We start from the raw sequence: 20,541 nt of genomic DNA, 5'->3' as shown, positions 1-20,541 counted from the left end.
CGCAGCCCGCTGGGTGCTCGGCGCTGCGCATCCCCGCAGCGCCCCGAGGCCCCGCCCCCCGCCCGGCCCAGGCCCCGCCCCCGCCCGGCCCGGCCCCGCCTCTCCTCGCAGGGTCCACGCCAGCACCGCCCCTTCCCAGCTGCCCTCTCCCGATTGGGCACCGCCGCCCGCCAGTCAGAGGCGCGCCCGCCGCCTATTGGGCGCCGCCGGTTGTTCTCGCGCGGCGCCCGCCTCCTGCGGGCTCTGGCGGGCGCTGATAGGCGGCGGCGGGAGCGGCGCTGCCCCTCCCCGGCTGGGCAGCGAGTCGGTGCCTGGCAGCGAGAGGATCGGCGCCGCCGCCGCCATCGCCATGGGCACCCGCGACGACGAGTACGACTACCTCTTCAAAGGTACCGCCGCGCCCGGTCCCGGCGGCGGGGCCGCGCCCGGGGCCGCCCCCTCCCCTCCCCTCCGCGCCGCCGCCGCCTGGGCCCGGCCCGGCCCCGCCAGGCCGCGCGCCCCCGCCAGGCGCTGCCCCGCGGCCCGGCCCGCCGAGGGGGCGCCGGCGCCGCCTTTGTGCGCGGGCGGCGCGGCGGGCGGGGCCCGCTCCCCCCCCCCCCCCCCCCCACCAACTTCACCGGGCGGCGGCGGGGCCCAGCTGGGCCCGCGCTGCGGTCGCTCCCGGGACGCGCAAGTGATGCGTCGTCTGCGGGAGGGCGGGGGGGGGCCGGGCCGCGGGGTGTCCGGCGGGGCCGTCCCGGCCCGCCCCCCGCTTGGAGCGTCCCCGGCAGGCGGGTTCCCCGGGGAGCCGGGAACGGGGGAGAAGCGCGGCGCCCGGGTCCCGGGGCTGAAGGGAAAAGCGGCCTCTGGGCACTGGGTCGCCCCAAACCGGCGTCATCGTTTGTGGGGGTTGTCCAGAAATCGCCCTGCTCCAGCCAGGGTCGAATAAACCAGGGGGCAAATACAGAACTTCTCCCGAAGTTGCTGACCGGTGGTTAATAGCTTAAAAAAACGAAGCTTAACGTGGAAAATACTGATTTTGGTTTACCTGGAGTTAGTTTAATGCTTCTGTCCTGATACTTGTGAAGTTCCTGGTCGTTCAACAGCTGCATGCAGGAATTGTCTGAGCAAATAGGTAGTGAGGGCATGGATTTAACATCCTCCTGGAATCTGTTGGGTTATTTTTGTTGTTTGCTTCACCTTTGGAGACCTACAGTGACTTTTTGTGCTGGCTCAGGTTTTTTTATTGTGCTTAAATGTTGTTGTTCTGCGCTTGTAGAGATGCTTGGGCTGACCTTTCCCCCGACGCGTGCCACAGCTGTGACTGCGGGGCCTATAGGGAGAGTGCAGGTGGCTTCAAAATGATAACTCTCGCGTTGCCCAACTCGTCTTACGCTCAGTCTCCTGTGGTAGCACGGCCGAAATCCTTAGATTTGGTCACTGTTACAAAAGGCAAGTTTGATATTGCCACGTCTGAGCGTGCAGGACGTTTTGGAGGTGGAGGGGTGCGCGTGTCTGTGTGCACGTGCTCGCTGGGATGAAAACCTGCCTGGAGTTCGGAGCTGGTGCGTGCTGTGCGTATGTGACCCCCGACCAGGGCAGCAGCAGTCCCCCGTTTGGTTATTGATGAAGGGAAAGAGCAGTTCCTCTTCTGTTGGGAATAGTTTACTGTGTGTTTTCGATTATTGATTATTTTCCATAATCGGTACGGATGTCCTTGCCTATTTGGAGTGTTTGTCCGCAATCTTCCAAACAGTGGGCAAAAATCTCTATTTTTTTCTCTGCCTATGAAGCAGAGGGTCTAGCCTCAAAAATATGCTGAGCTGTCTGGGTCTCAAACCAGTTTCCCTCTGAAGTCATTCCACCATCCATTTCCCAAGTGGCGTAATAACTGGGAACTTGAAAGCCCCCCAGAATTTTGGGTTTTTTCTTTCTGTAAATACTCAATTAGGTAGGCAAGGCTGCATTCATCTTTAAAAATATATATGCTGCTTTGAAATGCAATTTTAGTTTTATCTAGAGTGAAACTCGACTTAAAGCTATTTGGGCAGGAACCATGCTGTTGTATTGATACTGCAAAGTAACTTGGCATACTTTCTCTTACTTTATTTAATGAAAAAAAGAGGAGAGGATTGTCCTTTCCTGTGTGCCCTTTGGGTAGGGATAGTCGTCTTAGTATAAAAACAAAAAAACTGCCCTAACTGGTCATCTTTCCTCCCTTCCGGACTTTTTGGGAGCAGACAAGAAATAATGAATATAAGTGGGATCATGTCTCTGCTGTAATAAGAAAAATGAATTGGACCAACTCCCCTTCCTTTCCCTTCTTCCCCCTTCAATAATGGAATTAAATATTAAGGGGAATTAACATAATGAAGAAAGTAATGTCAGAGGGTTTTGATTGACTGTAGCCCAGTCTTATCTATGTAAATGGCTTCTGAACTCTTCTCTGCGCACAGTGGGCAGAGGTGGAAGTAACGGTGGAGGAGGGTTGCATTCCAGAAGGATTATTTTCATTTTCTTATATCAAGTTTTGACTGTTTCCCCTATCCACCCATTCCCAAGGGAAATGTTGTTGGACTCCGATTTTATTTATTTATTTTTTTTACAGTTGCAGCTTGTTAAAGAAATTTGCATATTTGCATTGTAATGTTATTTAAGATGTCTCTGATTGAATCCAGTATGGTTTTACAGTCACAATTTTTAGCTTTTTATGTAGTGGGAGATCTGGAATTGCTTTTGTAACTTTTTTTTTTTAGCAGCGATGGTATCAGTCAACTCCATGAACATTTTTTTTTAAAAGACAAAGAGCCCCATTTACTGTTAGCCTCTTTAATGTGAAATACAGCGTTTTAAAAAAAAATTGTTCAGGGTGAAAATGGCTGAGGAGTTTGTAGCAACAATTTATGTTTGTAGTTGGCACACTGTTCTTACTGTTCACACAGAAGAATGACTATTCATGTCATCGCTCAAATCGTGTTTGTAGGACTGGCCTTTTTAACAGGGCTGTATGGAAAACGCATATATATCATTGGTATATCGGGTCTAGCACGCAGTAGGCCAAAACTAATTTAAGGTTCGGTGGTGCTCTGGGGAAGTGAGTGTGGTTATAGTCAAAGCTGTTCTGCTGAACTAGCTCCTCTTTATCTTTATTACCAATTTCCCTCTCTTATGTATGCATCCCTGCAGTCAGAACTGCTTATTTTATTGACCAAAACAAAATGTTATTTGTTAACAAAATGACTGAGCCAACCTTTGGGAGAACAAGCTGGATTCTGTATGCAGTGCTGCGCAGAATAGTTAAATTGTGAGGGTTGTATTGTGGATGCATTTCAGAGATGTCACCCAAGCAAATCCAATGGTTTAGGGATCTGTTCGTTCCCAAATTAGTTTTGCAGTTTGTAAGGCTGAAAAGCAGGAACTTTTAGCTGTGTTTTGCATGGGTTGCATCTGGAATTTAATATATGACCTTTTAATATTTGTTAAATTATTGAAAGTCTTGTGCCTATTAAAATGTGATCTCCACATTAATTTTCCTCTCAAGAAGATTAGCTATTATAGGTGTTTATTTTAAAAATTAAATTTGAGCATGTGCAGATGTACTGGCTCGTGAAAAAGGAGGAAAAAAAGCAACCACAGAAAAAGCTCTTTCTTTTACCTTTATGGAAATTTAGACTGCTCTAACTAAAACTTAAGCATAACAAAGGGGATGCTTAATAAAAGCAAATGCATGTCATATTATTCATCAATACCTGGCAACCTTATGTGGTTAGTATTTAATAATGATCTCTGCTTATGTGGTCTCTGCTGAAAAGAGTCTTAATCCTATTGATTGTCCAAAAGAATATACTTTTGCCAGTTTAATAAACTATGTATTTGAAATTATACAATAAACCTGATGTTTTAATTATTCTTTTACCAAGTTTCTTGCACTTGATTTTAATTCTCTTTCATTTACTTTGTACCAGGATCCCGAAGTGTGGAGCAGGTTGTCCGGGCAGTGGGATGTACTCTGCTCAGACTGTAGGTCTGTCTTTTGTGGGGCCTGACAGTGCGGAGGCCACACTGATGCCTTAGTGATGTTAATCGACCAACATCTTTAATGGTTTTCAGTTGAAGGCCAGGTAATGTGGTGAATGGTAACCAGCAAACTGGTGTGTAGAGTAGCAGAGGGGAAATCAAAGCCAGAAAGATGTAAGGAGCAGCACCGCAATTCAGGGTGTAAACTAGACTCTGAGCATGGCTTGCTTATACATCCGATGATGCTTTGTGCTCATGAATTTGGCTCAAATGGTTTCCAAGTTAAAACCAGTGCACCTTTCCATTATCCATTAATTTCCATTAATGTGGGCTTAAAAGCTGTTCAAGGAGCGTGATTTTCAGATACTCTAATGAAATGGGTTTAAGGAGTACTCATGCTCTTACATCAGCTTTGGGACTTTCTTTTTAACTCTGTCAGGAATTCTGCAGGTGAACAGTCAGCACTCTCGAGTGGCCTGTTCCCAAATTTAAGAACTTTCCCGAGATCTAATCACTTTTGCCCAAAATCTTTTGTTATCTTCATGCTGAATTCCCATAGAAAACAAAGGTATCTGGGTGCTGTCTCCACCTGGGCCCCTAGTCTTTGTATATTCCTCTGTCCTGAAAGAGCAAATACTCGTTCAATGCTCAAGACTGGAAAATGACAGGAAGCATTTGGAGATTATAGGGTAGGGTACAACTAAATTTTGCTACTTCATTTGGATCTGATTGTCTTTCTTCTATACTCCTGTATTCACTGACTTCTCAAAAACGCTGTCTTAGGAGCACTGTCCAAACGGTGAATAGTATCATGAAGGGGAGTCCGGTGCTTTGAACGTAGCCAGCTTGCAGCAGAGGCAGGTAATGAAGGTAGTGCAGGACCCCCTGAATTTTCTTCCTGCAGCAGATGGAGTTACTGACCCAGGAGTCATTTGCACAGTTTATGCATGAAACTAATAACTTTAAAATGCCAAAGGTTAGAAGATTGGAATGGTCTGGGGAGAGGGATCTGCTTTCTTGAGCCACAGCTTCATTAACAGGTGACTCCCTTTGGAAACAGTTGAAAGCTCCAAGGTTTTTACAGTCTAGCTTGTGTAAGTAATATTCTTACCTGCTTTTAGTTACGGTCAGGAATTTGTTGTGCGGTACAGCCCACTGCAAGCCCGCAGGTTTCTGTACAAAATGGGCGACCTATGGCCCGTTGCTGGAACGCCCAGTGGAATTAGTGATGGTAGGGATGAAATATTGTTTGTCCGGAGGAGGGAAAAAAACCCTAACCGAATCCTAGCGTTTCAGCCATTTATAAAATCTTTTTCCTATATCTGTTCTCATGCCCTAAAAAAACTGTTTAGGCTGTTCGCCAGCGAAGCCAGAGCGCTGTGGGAGCTGGCCTGAGCCATCCCGGGTGGGGAGCTGTGGCACCTTGCCACAATCCGCTGGCTCTGTTGCGTTTCGACTGTTTCAGCTGCACTCGGACAATTGCCGGTCCATCTGTGCCGTCAGCCGGAGGAAATGCTGGGGGGCCCGTTCTGAGCGTTTCAGCAGTTTCCCGGCGTGACCGAGGGCAGCGGTGGAAGTGTGGGAATGGGCTGGGAGGGGGGGAACTGCAGCAGTGTGCTGCCGGAGCTGCGTTGCGAACAATGGCCTGCGCGTAAAAAAGCTTTAATAACGTTAAATGACGACTGGCATGATCTGGGGCCCTGGGAGAGCGCTGACGAGCTCATTCGGAAAGTGTGGAATTAGAAAAGCGCTCTATAATTTGTTTTGGAGGGATGAGGGATACCTTTTGCTACATGCCTATCCCTGCTTTTCCATAGAAAAAGCAGACTGTATTAATGGCAAAGATCAACAAATGAGTATTTTGAACAAAAACCAGAAAATATTCCCAAGGTTAAAGACACCTCATTGAGAATGCCTTTTTTCCTTCTGCTCCAGCTGGGATGCTGTTAGATTGAATACCTGAAGTCGCATGTTATGTGGTATTCCCTGAGACAAAGGGAGGTTGGCTTAATTGCTTGTAGTCTTGTTTCCATTTAATTAGTGCTTGCTCTAGTCAGTAATACAGGGATTTAAGAAAGCGTGCGCAGTCTCTTTGCCAGCATAGTAAAGAACCTAGTAGGGCAAGTCTTGTTGTTGGGAGTCGTTGGTGAGAAGGTCTCGCTCAGCCCGGTCTCGCAGGGCTGGACGGAGGCGAAGCAGTCTGCTGGAGAAGGGGAAGAGGTGTGGATCGGGATCAGCTTCAGTACGCGGGGATCTCCTCCTGCACGGCGTCCCTTCTGCTTTCACAGTTCTTCTCAGTAAAGCTGGGTTTTGTATGCTGAAGATCTTCTCTGCACTGATGTTTTTCTCTGTTAACCTGGCAATGCCTGGTGTGGAAGCAGCAGTTTTTAACCTGTCCTTTACTCCCCGTGAAACCTGCTAGAGCTCATTTGGCTGGGCGGACTTTTTGTTGTTGTTTCGTATCTTGTTTGTAGTGTCATGTGGTCTGCTGTGTTGGCCTTGCCTTTTTGTGAAGGAGTTTATGGATCGAGTTACCAAAATAAAACACTCTGTGACCCCACGGGGAATGCAAGTTACTGTTTACTTAGTGGGGTTTTCAGTGGAAATTGAACGGGTTTGCGGTGTGCGCAGGCTCTCGGCAGACTGGTAGGTTGCCTGTTGGCAAGTTCTTGACTTCAGTGTTTCTCACCATGCGGGTTGCAGCCTTCCTCTGCAAGATGTCGAGTACGCAGGGGACATCTAGCTGTCTCTGATTACTGGGGGTGGCTTGGTTCCTCCCCAGCAGTGTTTAGCTGTTGACTGTTGCTGTAGCTGTTTCTCATTTTCATCTTTGAGGAACTGAACAGCTGCTAGCAGCTAAGGGCTTTGGGTCTGTTTAGGGGGAAGCAAGCGTGTGAGTAGTAAAATCAGAGGTTCTGTCAGCATAACTTATGTTTCTCTGGCTGTGCAGCTCTTCTGGGTCCTCCCTGCAAGCAAACATAGCAGCCAGGAAGCACCAGTGCTCTATAGAAATGCTCAGGTGAAGGATTAATTTTGAAAATAATGTGTTTTCTTTCAGTTGTGTTGATTGGAGACTCTGGAGTTGGAAAGAGTAATCTTCTGTCACGCTTCACACGCAATGAGTTCAATCTGGAAAGTAAGAGCACCATTGGGGTGGAATTTGCCACCAGAAGCATCCAGGTGGATGGGAAGACGATAAAAGCGCAGATCTGGGATACCGCAGGACAGGAGCGATACCGTGCCATTACCTCAGCGTGAGTACTGTGTTTTTTCTCAGACTAATAGTAGAACTTTAGCAAAGATCCTATAGATAAATTCACAGGTAGAAAATCAATGAGACTTAATTGGGATGCATGACAAAATCATTTGGAGAGACTTCAGTGTCGATCTATGTCGTAACAGAGCAAATAATTTTGTGTTACTTGATGAAAATAATTTTTAGATTGCAGTGATACTATTGTAGAAAAATGATAGCTTAAATCAAAAGCCTGGGAAATTGCTTGAATCTTGTGATCTGTGTGTGTGGTTTTTTTAACCTGTCTTGAATGTGCTGTCTTCATCAAGTGGAGTGGGTGTCACTCCTGACAAAGTCAGGTATTCTATTATACCATGTTCTAGTCTAAGCACGGTAGCTTAACACAGTCCTTCTGGACAACAGAAGTGGTGTTGAGAAGCTTTCGGGTACAGCAGGTTGTTAATCCAGGTGGTGTTTTAAGACGTAACCTCTGGTTGTATCTGTTTCTTTGCAGGTAGTATGCATAAGTATGGGGGGTGGGGGGAAGGAGGAGGTAGGCCTGGTTATCCAGGCCATGTTCTGATTAGTGAGCTGAAATTTTCTAGTGTTACAGATGTATATCAGTTTCTAAAAGTGTAAAATTTGTAGAACAGATGGGGGAAAAATAGAAGAGGGTAGAGTCCAAAGGGAAAAATCTGTAGGGAAAGAAAGCGAAATCAGAGAGATAGAAGCAGCAGTAAGTGACAATTTCAAATTGCATCTTTTCCATAATAGTTGGCTTGTTTTTCAGAGCATTTTGTGACCCTTAAATTTTTCTCACTACTACAAAAGCTTAGCAAAAAAAAACCTGCTGGCTGAGTCTAGTTCAGCAGCAGACTTAGCTGATGAGAATTGATGCATCTGTAGTCCTGTGATGTTGCTTCTCCTGTATGCTGGCACAAGCTCTTGCTGGACACACTGGTAGGCCAGTTCACCTTGCTAAGGCAGCAGAAGACCAACCAGCGGTAAAATATGTTGTGTTTTTGTTTTGTTTTTGTTGTTTTTTTTCCTGGCTTGGTGCCCTGATTCAACTCAATAACATGTTGGACAAGTGCTGGTGGAACAGAGGAGAGATGGTGGGATTGTGTAGAGGAGAAACAGGGCGATCATATCAGTGCTGATGTAGATTGGCTTGTGCAGTCCTGAGCCCTCAGCTTGAGCTGAAATTGGCCTGAACCTGCACCGAAGGAGCAAATTCTGTTCTTGGATCATGGACTTGTGGATAAGTGTCAAATAGCCCAGAGTGCCCTTTTTTTAAAGAGAACAGGAGTTATTTGAAAGATGAACAACAAACACTGACAATTTACAAAACTGTTTTTTCTAGTGGAAAGTTAAGTTACAGACTTCACAAAAACCTTCTGGCAATACAGATTCTGGAAGGCATTGTGAGATTTCTCGCACGCCATTTTAGCAGACTAAAAAAGTCCCAGCTTCCATGGTTGTCAGCATTTTGTTAAATAGAATTCTATTTTCTAGAGATGCCATTAGAAAAACCCCAACAGTTGGAACTTGTGGTTTTTAAGGAATGGCAAAAAAAAAAATCAAACCACAGTATTTGCATCAGCACAGCTTTTTCCAAGGGCCCAGGGAGGGTGCTGCTTTTAACTTCTTTTAGTAGTAAACAGTACAGCAGAACCAGATATCAAGTTTTTTTGGTATAACTCTTGGACAGAGCTCTCTGTAAGAAATGTACCTAATATGGTTTCAGATATTACCGTGGTGCTGTTGGGGCCCTTCTCGTCTATGACATTGCCAAACACCTCACCTACGAGAATGTGGAGCGTTGGCTAAAGGAGCTTAGAGATCATGCGGACAACAACATTGTCATCATGCTGGTGGGTAATAAGAGCGATCTCCGCCATCTGAGAGCTGTTCCCACCGATGAGGCCCGGGCTTTTGCAGGTTTGTAGAGAGTGTGTTCTGGGCTGGTGCTTTCTGAACTTGATCACATTTAGTGCAGACTGAACTCATGCTACTGCTGTCGAGGGCTGAACTTTCACCTCAAGTTTTATCTTGGCCCTAATAAAAGTATTTAAGATCTTTTTTTTTAATTGAAAATCTCTTGGCTTATGAAATAGGGTTTTTTTTTTTTTGATCTATTTGTAGTACATGTTTTTGAAACACTGTCCTTGAGCTGCCTGATATCTGAAGCGTAAACACTTCCTCTAGCCAGGCTAGAAACAGTAAGCAACATTTAGAGGAGAAAGCATTCTTGGAAAAATAAATTCAAAGGGATTCTAATGCGCACTGGAAGTTTTGAAAATAACCTTTTCATTTAAAATGAACTGAACTTCTGGCTGTGGAGAGGGTATAAAATTCTCCTTGCTTTTGAGTTTATTCAATACAATCTCAGTATACAACATCACAGCACAAAATGTCCTTCCTTTGTCAAGGCCTGGTTCTAATGAGCTGTATCAGAATGGAGAGCTGCAAATGAATGCTGAGTCTTCCCTTAGATGGTGTAGTTTCTGCTCCACAGCACTGATGCACATAGTAATGTCATCTAGTTTCATTCAAATGCAGTGATCATCAGACTTAGTTATCAGTTGTTGGGAGAAATACAGTTGGTTATGTGAGCTTCTGTCACTGTATTATTTCTGTCTTCAAGAGCTTGCAGAGGACGAGGCAAATACTATCTTGCCCTTATATCCGTAAAGACATTCAGCTCACTGTTGTGGGGCTATCGAGCTTGGAGCTGGAATTTAAGTGTATAGCCTTTTAAATTCCTCCTAGGAATATTACTAGGGCTTGCTGAAACATGCTTTCTGAAGTCTACTGTTAAGCAAGTACACGGTGCTTAGTAAAGCCTCTAAAGTGTACAAGTACACGGTTGAATGTGAGGTGAAGTCTATACAAGAGTATTGAAACAAGTTAGTAGATGCTCTTGATAGGATATTACTTTGGTCCTGTGCTTTGGCATCTCCCCCCACCAACTTCCTATTAAGGCTGGTGTAAGTATCTAGCAGTGGTAAAGGTGTTGCAGTGTAACCTCTGACTGAAACTCACCTGTGTCTAGGCAGGCTGTACTGTACCGTTCCAGGGGTGATGTTCAGGTATTCACGACAATAGTTTTAAAAAAAAAGAAAAAAGAAATCTCTTGCGTTATAAGGGGCAAGAAAAAAAATAGACTGTATTACCAGGGGGCTTATTCTAATTGGAGGTGGGTGGAGACCTGGTGCGACCTGATTAGGTGGGACCTGACTACAAAATCGTAGATCTGTTTTGGGATGCAGAGAAGGCTTGTGACTCCTGTGGCAGCCAACATGCTTCAGCCTGTGCTCTTGCTCAAGGTGCTTTGACCAGTGAGCTGTAGCCTGATGAGAATATTATTGTGCAGGGCTGGGGAAATGTATTGCTTGACTGAATAAGGACTGCAGTGAGGGAGATGTTGTCACACTGTGGTGAGGCAGTGGCCAAAGGTGATGCTGCTGAAAGGCTATTAGCTAAATAAATGGTGCAAAAAGTTGTTCACTGTATAACGGGGGGAAAAACCAACCAAACAAACTAGACCGAGCACTACCTGATTTGGCTTAAATAAAGGTGAAAACCTAAGAACTTAAATAGCACTTCATTTTTAACTGAACCACTTGTTATTTATTACAGAAAAAAATAACTTATCTTTTATTGAAACTTCTGCTCTGGATTCAACAAATGTAGAAGAAGCCTTCAAGAACATCCTTACAGGTATGGTTTGTTATGGATTCAGGTGACGCACTGAGGTACTAAACCTCCTTCATGGGCACATTTTGCAGCTGTCTAAACTGTTTTGGGAATGAATGTTGGGAATGATAATTTGTTTGTAAGTCTTTTAGTCTTACCTTTGTCTTCCCCTTCTTTCCCCCTGTTCCCCCTCCCCGCCGCCCCAGGACAAAGCCCACCTCTGTGCCTCAAAATCTGGAGACCTAGTCTTCTGATGCTCCTTAAATTCAAGCTATTGCAATAACACTATCCAAACCATAATAGTAGTTCTGTATCTGCGCAAAATCTAGGCAGCGAAGGCATACCCACATCAGGAAGTTAAATGTGCCAGTGTGTTTTCTTGCACCGAAGCAGAGTGGTGCATAATTCTTTTGTCCAGACTATTGAACTCTTACGGAGTTGCCTGCAAGGGCTGTGCATGATTACACACCAACAGCATAGTTGAATGCAGGCTGCCTGCTGGGAGTGTCCCTGAACAGTGCCAGGAATTGTTTGGGAAAGCGATAATGGTCACAAGCTAAAACCAGGCCAGGGATAGTGATTTCCACTGCCCAGGAATGTTCCTCGGGACTGTTTAACTGATGTAGAGGCAGCTGAGTGTATGTTGTCCAGTTGCAGATTCAGACTTCATGCATATGTGTGGGAATGCTGTTTGGCTCACGCAGTAGGTTGACTGCCTTATAGTATTAGACATATTCTCTGTAGTAATATTCTACTACTTACTTTTGGTTTCTTCCCTGCTGGGACTTGGGTTTTCCCTGCTTAAGATGAGACTGTTGCCTGCACATATTTTCTTGGCCCTGGAGCAAGGGAGGGCCTACTGCCTACTGCAGATGAGGCCTAGGATTCACCAGTAAATCTTTATTAATGTAGGTACACCAGCAAGTCCTCTTTGCTGTGCCGAAGTTGTAGCAAAAACACTTTGGCTAGGAGGCTCCCAGGGATGTACAGCTGGTGTTTTGCAAATCTGAGCCTAGCACTACTTTGACCCTGGAAAAGTGCAGCTCTGTTCTAGGCGCAATGCAGCACGTGGGGAACTTGCTCATTTCCTTGAAAGTGAGGCGGGCCAAGAAGAAGTAGAAATTGTGTGGTCAGGAAGTAGAACAGGGAAGGACTAGGTTGAGATGGTGAAGATATGTGCTGGGAGATATGCAGACTACAGGCAGTGAAAGTGGGAATCATGCAGTCATGGCAAAAGAGGTGTTTAAGGTGAGCACTGCTGATCTCTGTTTAGTCACTTCAGTTGGGGTGGGTAACTTTTCCAAGGGGTTTGGCCTAATCTTACTCCAATTTTAGTTAGACTTTAGTTTGTGTGAGGCACTGGATTTTGTCAGCACTGCGTGCTCTAGCACTCTCTGTTCCAGAGGATGTATTTTGGCACCAAGCTGAGGTGACTCTTTGCATTTGAGTAGCTCTGTGGCTGAGCTAATCCTCGGAGGCAGAGTGCTGGGAGGCATGATGCTGGAACACCCGAATGTGTTGAAATGAAACCAGCACGGGCTTGTGAGACTGGTGCTGAATCAGTGCTAACAAACCCCAATAAACCTGAGTTATCTCTCTGTTCAGAGACTCTGCATGCTACTCTGCTGTGTCCTGCCATAGTAATGTTATCGGGGTTCTGTCCTGAGGGTTATCCCAGCCCCCCTTTGCAGCAGATAAGGGGGAGTTTAGCACATAGTCCCCTTGTTATGTTGGTCCAGTGTCAAAAATGCTGTTTGATGCTACAGGGAAGCTGCCTGTTGATGTTTCAAAGTAGTCTTCTGTTCCTAAAATGAAGTAATTGGTAATTAGTAAAGAACCCCTAAACTTCAGTGTGACATAAGTATGAAAAGGGCTATGAAACAGGTGCTGAATTACTGTTCTACCTCTGGCTCTCGTGCCTTAAATACATACAATATATCAGCTTGTTTGTTTTCTCTTTAAAAGCCCTTTAAGAGCTGCATTATGAACATGGAGAGTGTGCAAAATCAAATTTCTTACTTTTTCAGCCTTGAGACCAGATTCACTGCCTATCTATGACACTTGGCTGGATCTGAGGCAACCTACCTGCAGTTTGAGGTGGTATCAGGAGGTTTAGTGCTCTGAGTGGTTCAGCAGTCACCATCAGTCGTGCCTGCCTTTGCAGTGTTGTCCTGTGACCGACCCTGGGTACAGAAGGTGGCCTAAGATGCTTCTAGGAGAGACCTGCCACTACTGTCTGCTGTAACAGATAAGGTGTTTAGGGTGCCAGAACTCAGGCTGATGTCAGGCTTGGGCAAACTGAACTCAAAGTACTGTCTCTTGGCAGCATCCTGGGTTCTCAAGAGTGCTAAGACTGGCCAGTTTAGATCCAGTGTGGATGTAACTGGTGGGGCTGAGTACTCTAAAAAAGCTGTTTCTGAAGTGACTACCTGAGGGAGAATCGTCCTGCCAAGGGAGGAAAAGATGCTTGAGAAAATGTTCTGTATAGAGCAGTTAGCTGGGGGAAAGCATGAGGAACTTGGAGGGGGGAAGAGAGTGAGAGCAGCAGGCCAGGAGTTTCTTTACAGGCTACCAGTTTGAGGGAGCCACTAAAGACTTTTTTTTTTTTTTTAATAAACTAATGGATTCTACCCCAAAGAAAGGAGGGCTTGGTGGTAACTCTGAACAACTAGTATTAAAATACATCACTGAGCATGGAAGAAGGGGGATGTGACAATATTGCTACAACTCTCTTCATCTCTTTTTATTAAAAAAAGAGGGGGGGTGTCAAAACACAGCAAAACCAAAAAAGCCCTACAAACAATCTCCTGTGATTTTTAGGCTTTGATAAAGACATTGGCTGTTGCTGTTTTGAGGCTGTGGCTGTATGAATGTGACCATAATATTTACCGCAGACTTCCAGGGAGGTACTTACCCTTTTCCTGTCTCACAATGGAGGGAAGTTGGAACACGGGCTTGTACTCGGTGAAATAAGTGATTTAAGAATATTTCAACTTGAATGATTTCTGCTAACCATGCAACCGAAATGGCTTATTTTTGAAAGCTTCTGACCTGGCAGTGTCTCTGCAGCAGTTAATTTTGTGAATCTGTGTGCCTTCAGGGTTAAATTAATATGGGTCAAAGAAATTAATTCTCTCAGAAAAGGCATTGTTGGATCAATATGGAGCTTTATGGAACTATGTGTTTTTTTTTACTGCCAGAAGTGGGAAAACTGATTTGTTACAGGGAGGAATAAGCATTTCTGTCATTTAGTAGTAACAGTTTGCCAGAAGGTAAAGTGCGAAACAGATACTGATGGAAAACCACTGCTGTGTGATGATATTTTGCGAGCATCCTGTTGATTGGTGTTTCTAGATAATGATGCTCTGTTTTATCCAAAATATGATGATTCCCTCTTAGAAATGAGTGTTCCTGCTCCTTTCTTGTTCAAAAAAAACTTTTAACAGTACCCGTGTTTGTGGAGTTGAGTAGAACGTTATAGGAAAAGCTGTTTGGAAAGACAGTAAAGAATCTTGTCTTAATAACTTTTCCAGGACAGGGAGAATATCCATTACAGAGCTGGTAAGCCGGCCAACTGTTACGTTCCACAGCTGGTCAGACCAGATTCCCTTTAACAGCTCTCCAGTTACCTTAAATCTCCTCCATCCTGGGTTCTGCCATTCTCTTTGACAGCTTGCTCTGAGATTTGCACATCCTCTATTGGAGACAATGCCCGTCTGTGCTCTAACGAGTCTGTTCTCATTTCAGAAATCTACCGCATTGTTTCGCAGAAGCAGATTGCAGATCGATCTGCACATGATGAATCTCCTGGCAACAATGTAGTCGACATCAGCGTCCCACCAACCACCGATGGACAGAAATCCAACAAACTCCAGTGCTGTCAGAACCTGTGACCTCCTGTAGATGACTTTTGTGCCCCTCACTTCGTCTGTGCTTCATTTAGAAACTTGTGTGCACTTCTTTATCTCCTGTGATTCAGTGACTCCCTCTTCCCTCCTTTACCCCATCCCCAAGCCCCTCCTTTCATCTTAGAGCTTTAATTGTAGGGCTAACATTCCCCTGCCTCTGAAATCCCCTTGAATGTGATGACTTTTGGGCTTGAAATATAGGCACTGATCTGATAGACATGTTTATGTTGAAACATCTGCTGCTGGATATTATCCCATGAAGCGCTCTCCTCAAATGGTTTTTTTCTCTGGGAGAGAAACCATGGGGACTTGATTATAACAGTTGAAGAAATAACTACATTTAAGTTACAAGGTTTTTTCCTCCTAGTCAGATTTTTCTCTCACGTCTCTAAGCATGGGGGAGAAATCGAAAGAAAATAGCTGTCCTACCAAATGCTCTCTTCTCTGTCCTGATAAGTCTCACAGTGAGGTTTTTAGTGGTTGCACACACATAAGAAAGCTGTTGAAAATAACATTACTTATTATGTAACTACCCCTAATACAGTTAGTCTGGCTGTGTAGTTTACTGTTTCCTGCTTGGGAAATCTTTCTCTATTCTTGTTTTATTTGGGAACAATGAAGTACGTCTGCATTGCTTTCTCAGCCACCATGATTGCCTGTGCTGCTTGTGCAGGCTTTATGAAGTGGCTTAATATTTATTCATGGCTTATGTTAATCAGTTAACGTTATTGTACAGTAAGTGCCAGCATATTGATTTCAAAAACCTTCTGCAACCTGTACAAGTAGGCTCATTTTGTACTGTAGATCAGTGTCTGAAAGCAGGATCTTCTCTAGTTCCAGAGTTTTTTTGCATGCTGCTTTTTCTCTAGATCTCTCCTACCCCTGTTTGAGTGAGTGAAGCAATATTTTCATGTCATGTATATACCTGCACTTGTAAGGGTTTTGGTTGTTGTAGAGAAACACAATACTTTATACATTTTGTAAGACTTCTGCAGAACCACAGCATCTTGTACTTTCTTTTCATGATCTTTCACTATTGATCTTGTGCATAATCTTCTTGACCTCTACAAAAATGCATATTAAGATTTCACTTACTACTAACCTGTTGCTTCCCTCTTACCCTGTTTTACTGAATTGCAGACTGTAAATCTCAAATGATTGTACTTCACCTGATGTAACAGATTTGTCATCAGCAGGGCTAACTGCTATAATATTTTGTTTTGCTGAATGGGAAGAATGTTATCACAACTTTGTGTAGTCAGTCTCTTGCTAGCTTGTGAAAATCCTCTATGATGATGGCTTTCTGTCATTCACTCTCTTTACACTCTTGCATCCCTCCAGTAAACACTGAATGTTAAGGTGAGGCAAATACTGGGTGAAACTCTCTCAAGGAGGAGTTGGAGACCATCTGCTGCTCTCTGAAGGCTAGTGAAGCAATTTGCAGTGAATTTTTGCTCTGTATTCTTCCAAATTCTGAGACTGTGCCTCACTTGATTAATACTATCTGCATGTTAGTGAGTTGATTTTCTTTTCTGATACAAAGCAAATATGAAACTGTAAATTGTGCTTGAAGGGGAAATCTGACATTCCAGTCTCAACTGTTTTGTGTCTGGTTATGTAATAAAATTAAGGGCGGTTAACTCTGATGGCTTTTCTTTTGCAAGATTTCCAGACCAATGCCTTTAACTTCATACTGTATGCACCTTGAGGGCTATAGTTCAAAGCTAAGGGATGTGCACATAGTGCTTAGCATTTCCATTTTTCAACTTTGTTTACATAGGCTCAAGGTGAAGGAGCGCATGCTTGCAGCCCAGTACCACTGAATGACAATCTGAATTCCTCTTTGGGCATCACAGGGTTCTGTTCTGAGGGAGTCATAGTATTGGAAGCACTTTCAGCACCTGATACTTAAGTTAATAGCATCCTCTTGAGAGAAGGTGCAGCAAGTGGGACCTGGAAACTTTTCCTTTTTGGTGGTCCTAGACCAGGATGTGATATGTGGTCAGTACTTAGAAGGGTGGCAGGTGAGCACAGCATTAGAGAGAGTGGAAATGCTGATATATTGAAAATATTTCCTTCAAGAACAAGTAGTCACTGAAGGAGCTAGGCTCTTTACTCTTAATTTTGAGCAAAACTTTCTATAGAGAAATGAGTTGGGACAGTGTGAGGAAGAATCATGCAGTTAAGACTTATTAGTCCAAGGTGATTTAATGCATTTACTCTGCAAATCCTGTTCTTAATGTAAACTTTCTGTGCCACCTTCTCTGCTGGTGGCTAGGATTGAGCTGACCTGGTATAAGAAGCTGAGAAGTAGTTTAGTCAGTTCCTGGTCTATTAAAAGAAATTTTCTTTAGTCTTTGACTTTGTGGAGAGGTCTAAACTTTGCCTCAGAGTCGCAATGAAAGGTTTATGCCTTGGGCTTAAGTGCGGTTGAATTAGATGGGTATTGAAGAGACCCTGTGCAACTTCACCATACATTGACCAAAGTTGTCTTGGAGCAGGTGGCTCTGTGGAGTCACGGGGCTTAGACCCATATTCTTCGTGCCAGGATGGTTGAGGTGTTTCTGAAAACTGTTCGGTGGTAGGCATGGAAGGCCTGCAGTCTTTCGCTGCAGAACTGTTTGTCTCACCATGGACTGGTCCACTTAGGATGTGGCGAGCATCTGCGTATACATGTGTGCACACATGTTCACATGCAGAGGTTTTGTGAGCACTGTATGCTAAGTGGTGGCTTTATCTGCATGGTCAGCCAGTTTATTAGAATAGGTATTGACTCTTTCTCAGATTGCTTTGCTGCTCTCCTGGCAGTTGGAGAAGCAGCCCTCCTTCTGTGGGTCTGAGATGATTTTGCCTAGACTAAGCACAGGGATAAGTGCCAAAAAAGGACAGTGGACAGTTTGTTTTTTTCCCTGGGAAAACTACATTCCTGTGCACAAACAGGGGAAAAATGCTTTTGCTCTTTGAATATTCTTGTGTCCTGCTGAAAGTGCTGTATACTTAACAGAAGCTATAGCTACAACCAAAACCACTGCAGATGATGGCTACTGAAATTGTGCAGGGAAGACTCGGAGGAATCTTGGGGAAATGCTGAAGAGCTGTCTAACGTTCAGAGATGTTCTCTGGCAGGCCGCACTCCTTACCATGCTTCCTGATGTGGAAGCAACTGAGTTAAATGTAAGCTCACCTGGACTGCTTGAGGTCATAATTTAGCTGGCTCCGTATCTCAAAATGTAGGTGTCGGGAATATAAAAAAGGCTCCGCTTCTCTCTCCAGTGTGTTGTAAGAGGCTTGGGGGCAAAATCTGCCTTACAGTAAACCCCCAATGACTAGAAAACTGCCTGTGAAAGAAAAACATGTGCTGTACTTACTTCACTCAAATATTGAGGATAACTTTCCTAAATTTTGAAAGATAACACTAAAAATTGTTGCTTACTACCCTGTGCTAGTAACATAGTAAGTCTTAGCTGAAGACCCCTGCTGATATTTAAGTTAGATACACCAATGCAGAAGACGGGTGTATTTTCTGCTAATTGACCTGTTAATTATGGGGAGAAGGGAGGCCAGAATTAACACACAAAAGGGAATTGCTGCTGAGCACACAAACAGGTAATCTGGTTAAATAAACTCATAGGGGAGACTGTCTCAGTTTAACTTTTTTTTCCTGTTGAGTGAGGTGCTTACAAACTGCTTCTGTGATTATGTGCGTTAAGGAAGAGGTTTGGAATCACCCGAGACCCCTTCTCTAGCCCGCACAGGACAAGAAAACTGGGATCATGGGAAAGCTTTAAAGCACTGTGATTGTGTAAATATAACTGCAGTTGATGGGTGTCTGCCGAGGCTGCTTGAAACTTTATTGAAAAGACTTGTGTGCCTCAGAGCACCATCGAAATTTGGTAGAAGGAAAAAGCTGTTTTCCCTTCTTCCCACTGCAGCTGCTCCTCAGTGCTTTGGCCAGGTCAGAAGCAGTAGGATGACTGCTGCGTCCTAAGATCCCCAGCTTGGGTGCTGTTACGTTATTTTGCTAGATCACTTCTAGTGACCCCACAGTATGTGGAAAGACTGGTGACTTTTGTGCTAACAGGAGAGAGCTCTTTCAGCCGGACATACCAGGATGCTTAGGATTAGTCTGTGCCTTTTATTTAAGCAGGTCACTCAGCAAAAGCAATTTGATCAGTTTGGAAAAATGTACAGTAGGTATTTTGACTTCCCCATGCTTTGATTCCTGCATGCCGGACGGTTCCAAACGTCGTGGGTGTGATCTGTCTGTGGGGTGTTTGGTTGGTTCTTATCTGTGCTTGGTGCTAAGTTTCCATTCCAAGCATGAAGGTAGAATTTGCTTAGAGGTTCTGATCTGTGTAGAAAAAAGATACTAATGAAGTGATTTGAGCACTTAAGGCTCTTTTCCTTCATATAATGTTAAGAAAAATCAGTATTAAAGGTAGGGGCCTGCATTTTGAATAAGAAAAAGCAGGCAATTAGAGGTGAAGACTAACTATCCTTTAAGATGCAATGTGTCAGGGCTGAGGCTGGGTTCTTTTGGTTTAGACTCTGAATATGGCGATACTGCAGATAATTCAGTTTGAATGGTGATTATTAGAATGTTTCCATGAAAAACAGCATCTCCAGGGCTGCACTGTTTCAGTAAATAACAGCAATTCTTACTTTAAAATGGTCAGATACTGTGCAGTAGTGTTGTCTGTCAGGCTTCGTAGGCTATAAATAGCACTGGACCTTTATGCAACCCAGAAGAGAGATTCCTTTCATTTACTTTTACTCCTGGTTCCTGTTCAGTTAAGTGCAATTCACTTTGTAAATATATACATCACTTGATTTTGTGCATGGTTATTCTGTATTGTGGATATAAAGATTGCCAAATCACGTTGTGTGTGTAAAGTTCTGTTTCAAACCTGCTTGTGGAACGAGGTGGGAACATAACTTTGGCTTTGGAGCCAGTGAGTTGCCAGATCCAAAGTGCTGTAACTGATATTAGCATTAGCAGTGCTGCCATTGCCAGTGTTTGGGGGTGCATATGTGTGGGGTAGTGGAAGTCACAGCACGTTGTTAATGACCATTGGTATCTATTACCGGTAAGAGCAGATGTCCTTGAACTGGCTCTTCCCGTTGTCTCGGTATAGCTTCATTATATGTGTGTATATATCTTCTTCCCTTCAAGATGCGCATGCTCTCCATCCCGTTAGTCTTTGGAGGTCTTCCAGGTGCCCTCCGGCTCCTGGCTCGGCAGTACGAGTGCTAACGGCGGTGTCTGCTCACGAGGAAGGAGCACGTCTCCTGCAGCTGCAGGGGCCCGAGGTGGGATTGTTGCACCCGTGGTCTTCCATGGAGGGATGGAGTAATCTGGCCTTGTTTTAAGTTGTCTGCTCTTCCAGGGACAAGTATTCAGAGCAAGGTTGGTCTGAAGTCAGTGCTGACCTAAGGTGCAGGACTACTGCAGGCTTGATCAGTTGTGCACGAAGGGGGCAGGGGGCAAATTTCCAAGACTTTTGATGATTCCCGTATGCAGGGAAGAATCCCAGCTACCAGGAATCCTCTTGGTGAAACCCCAGGTGGGGGGAGGCTGCCGCGGCCCTGACATATTCCAAATTGCTGTGTCATGGCTCAGCTTGGTCAGATTTAGGCCTCTCCGTGTCCGCTCCCCTTCTGATTCCCCAACGCTTTGGGCGTGTGGAGGCGGCGGCACGCTGC

At 44.7% G+C, this 20,541-nt stretch overlaps 1 protein-coding gene across 1 annotated transcript; it reads left to right on the top strand.

Moving 5' to 3' along the window:
* Positions 1-230: 230 nt before the first annotated feature.
* On the top strand, positions 231-19,716 carry RAB11B (RAB11B, member RAS oncogene family). Its single transcript, XM_064497593.1, has 5 exons — positions 231-389; positions 7,055-7,250; positions 8,979-9,172; positions 10,874-10,954; positions 14,678-19,716. Exons 1-5 carry the CDS (start codon positions 350-352, stop codon positions 14,821-14,823), a joined length of 657 nt encoding a protein of 218 aa, XP_064353663.1. The 5' UTR covers positions 231-349; the 3' UTR covers positions 14,824-19,716.
* The last annotated feature ends 825 nt before the right edge of the window (positions 19,717-20,541 follow it).

The sequence above is a fragment of the Dromaius novaehollandiae genome, chromosome 25 (assembly GCF_036370855.1).
Source record: "Dromaius novaehollandiae isolate bDroNov1 chromosome 25, bDroNov1.hap1, whole genome shotgun sequence".
Taxonomy (NCBI): Eukaryota; Metazoa; Chordata; class Aves; order Casuariiformes; family Dromaiidae; genus Dromaius; species Dromaius novaehollandiae.
The sequence above is the reverse complement of the archived record's forward strand: the minus strand, read 5'-3'. Positions and strand labels throughout refer to the sequence as shown.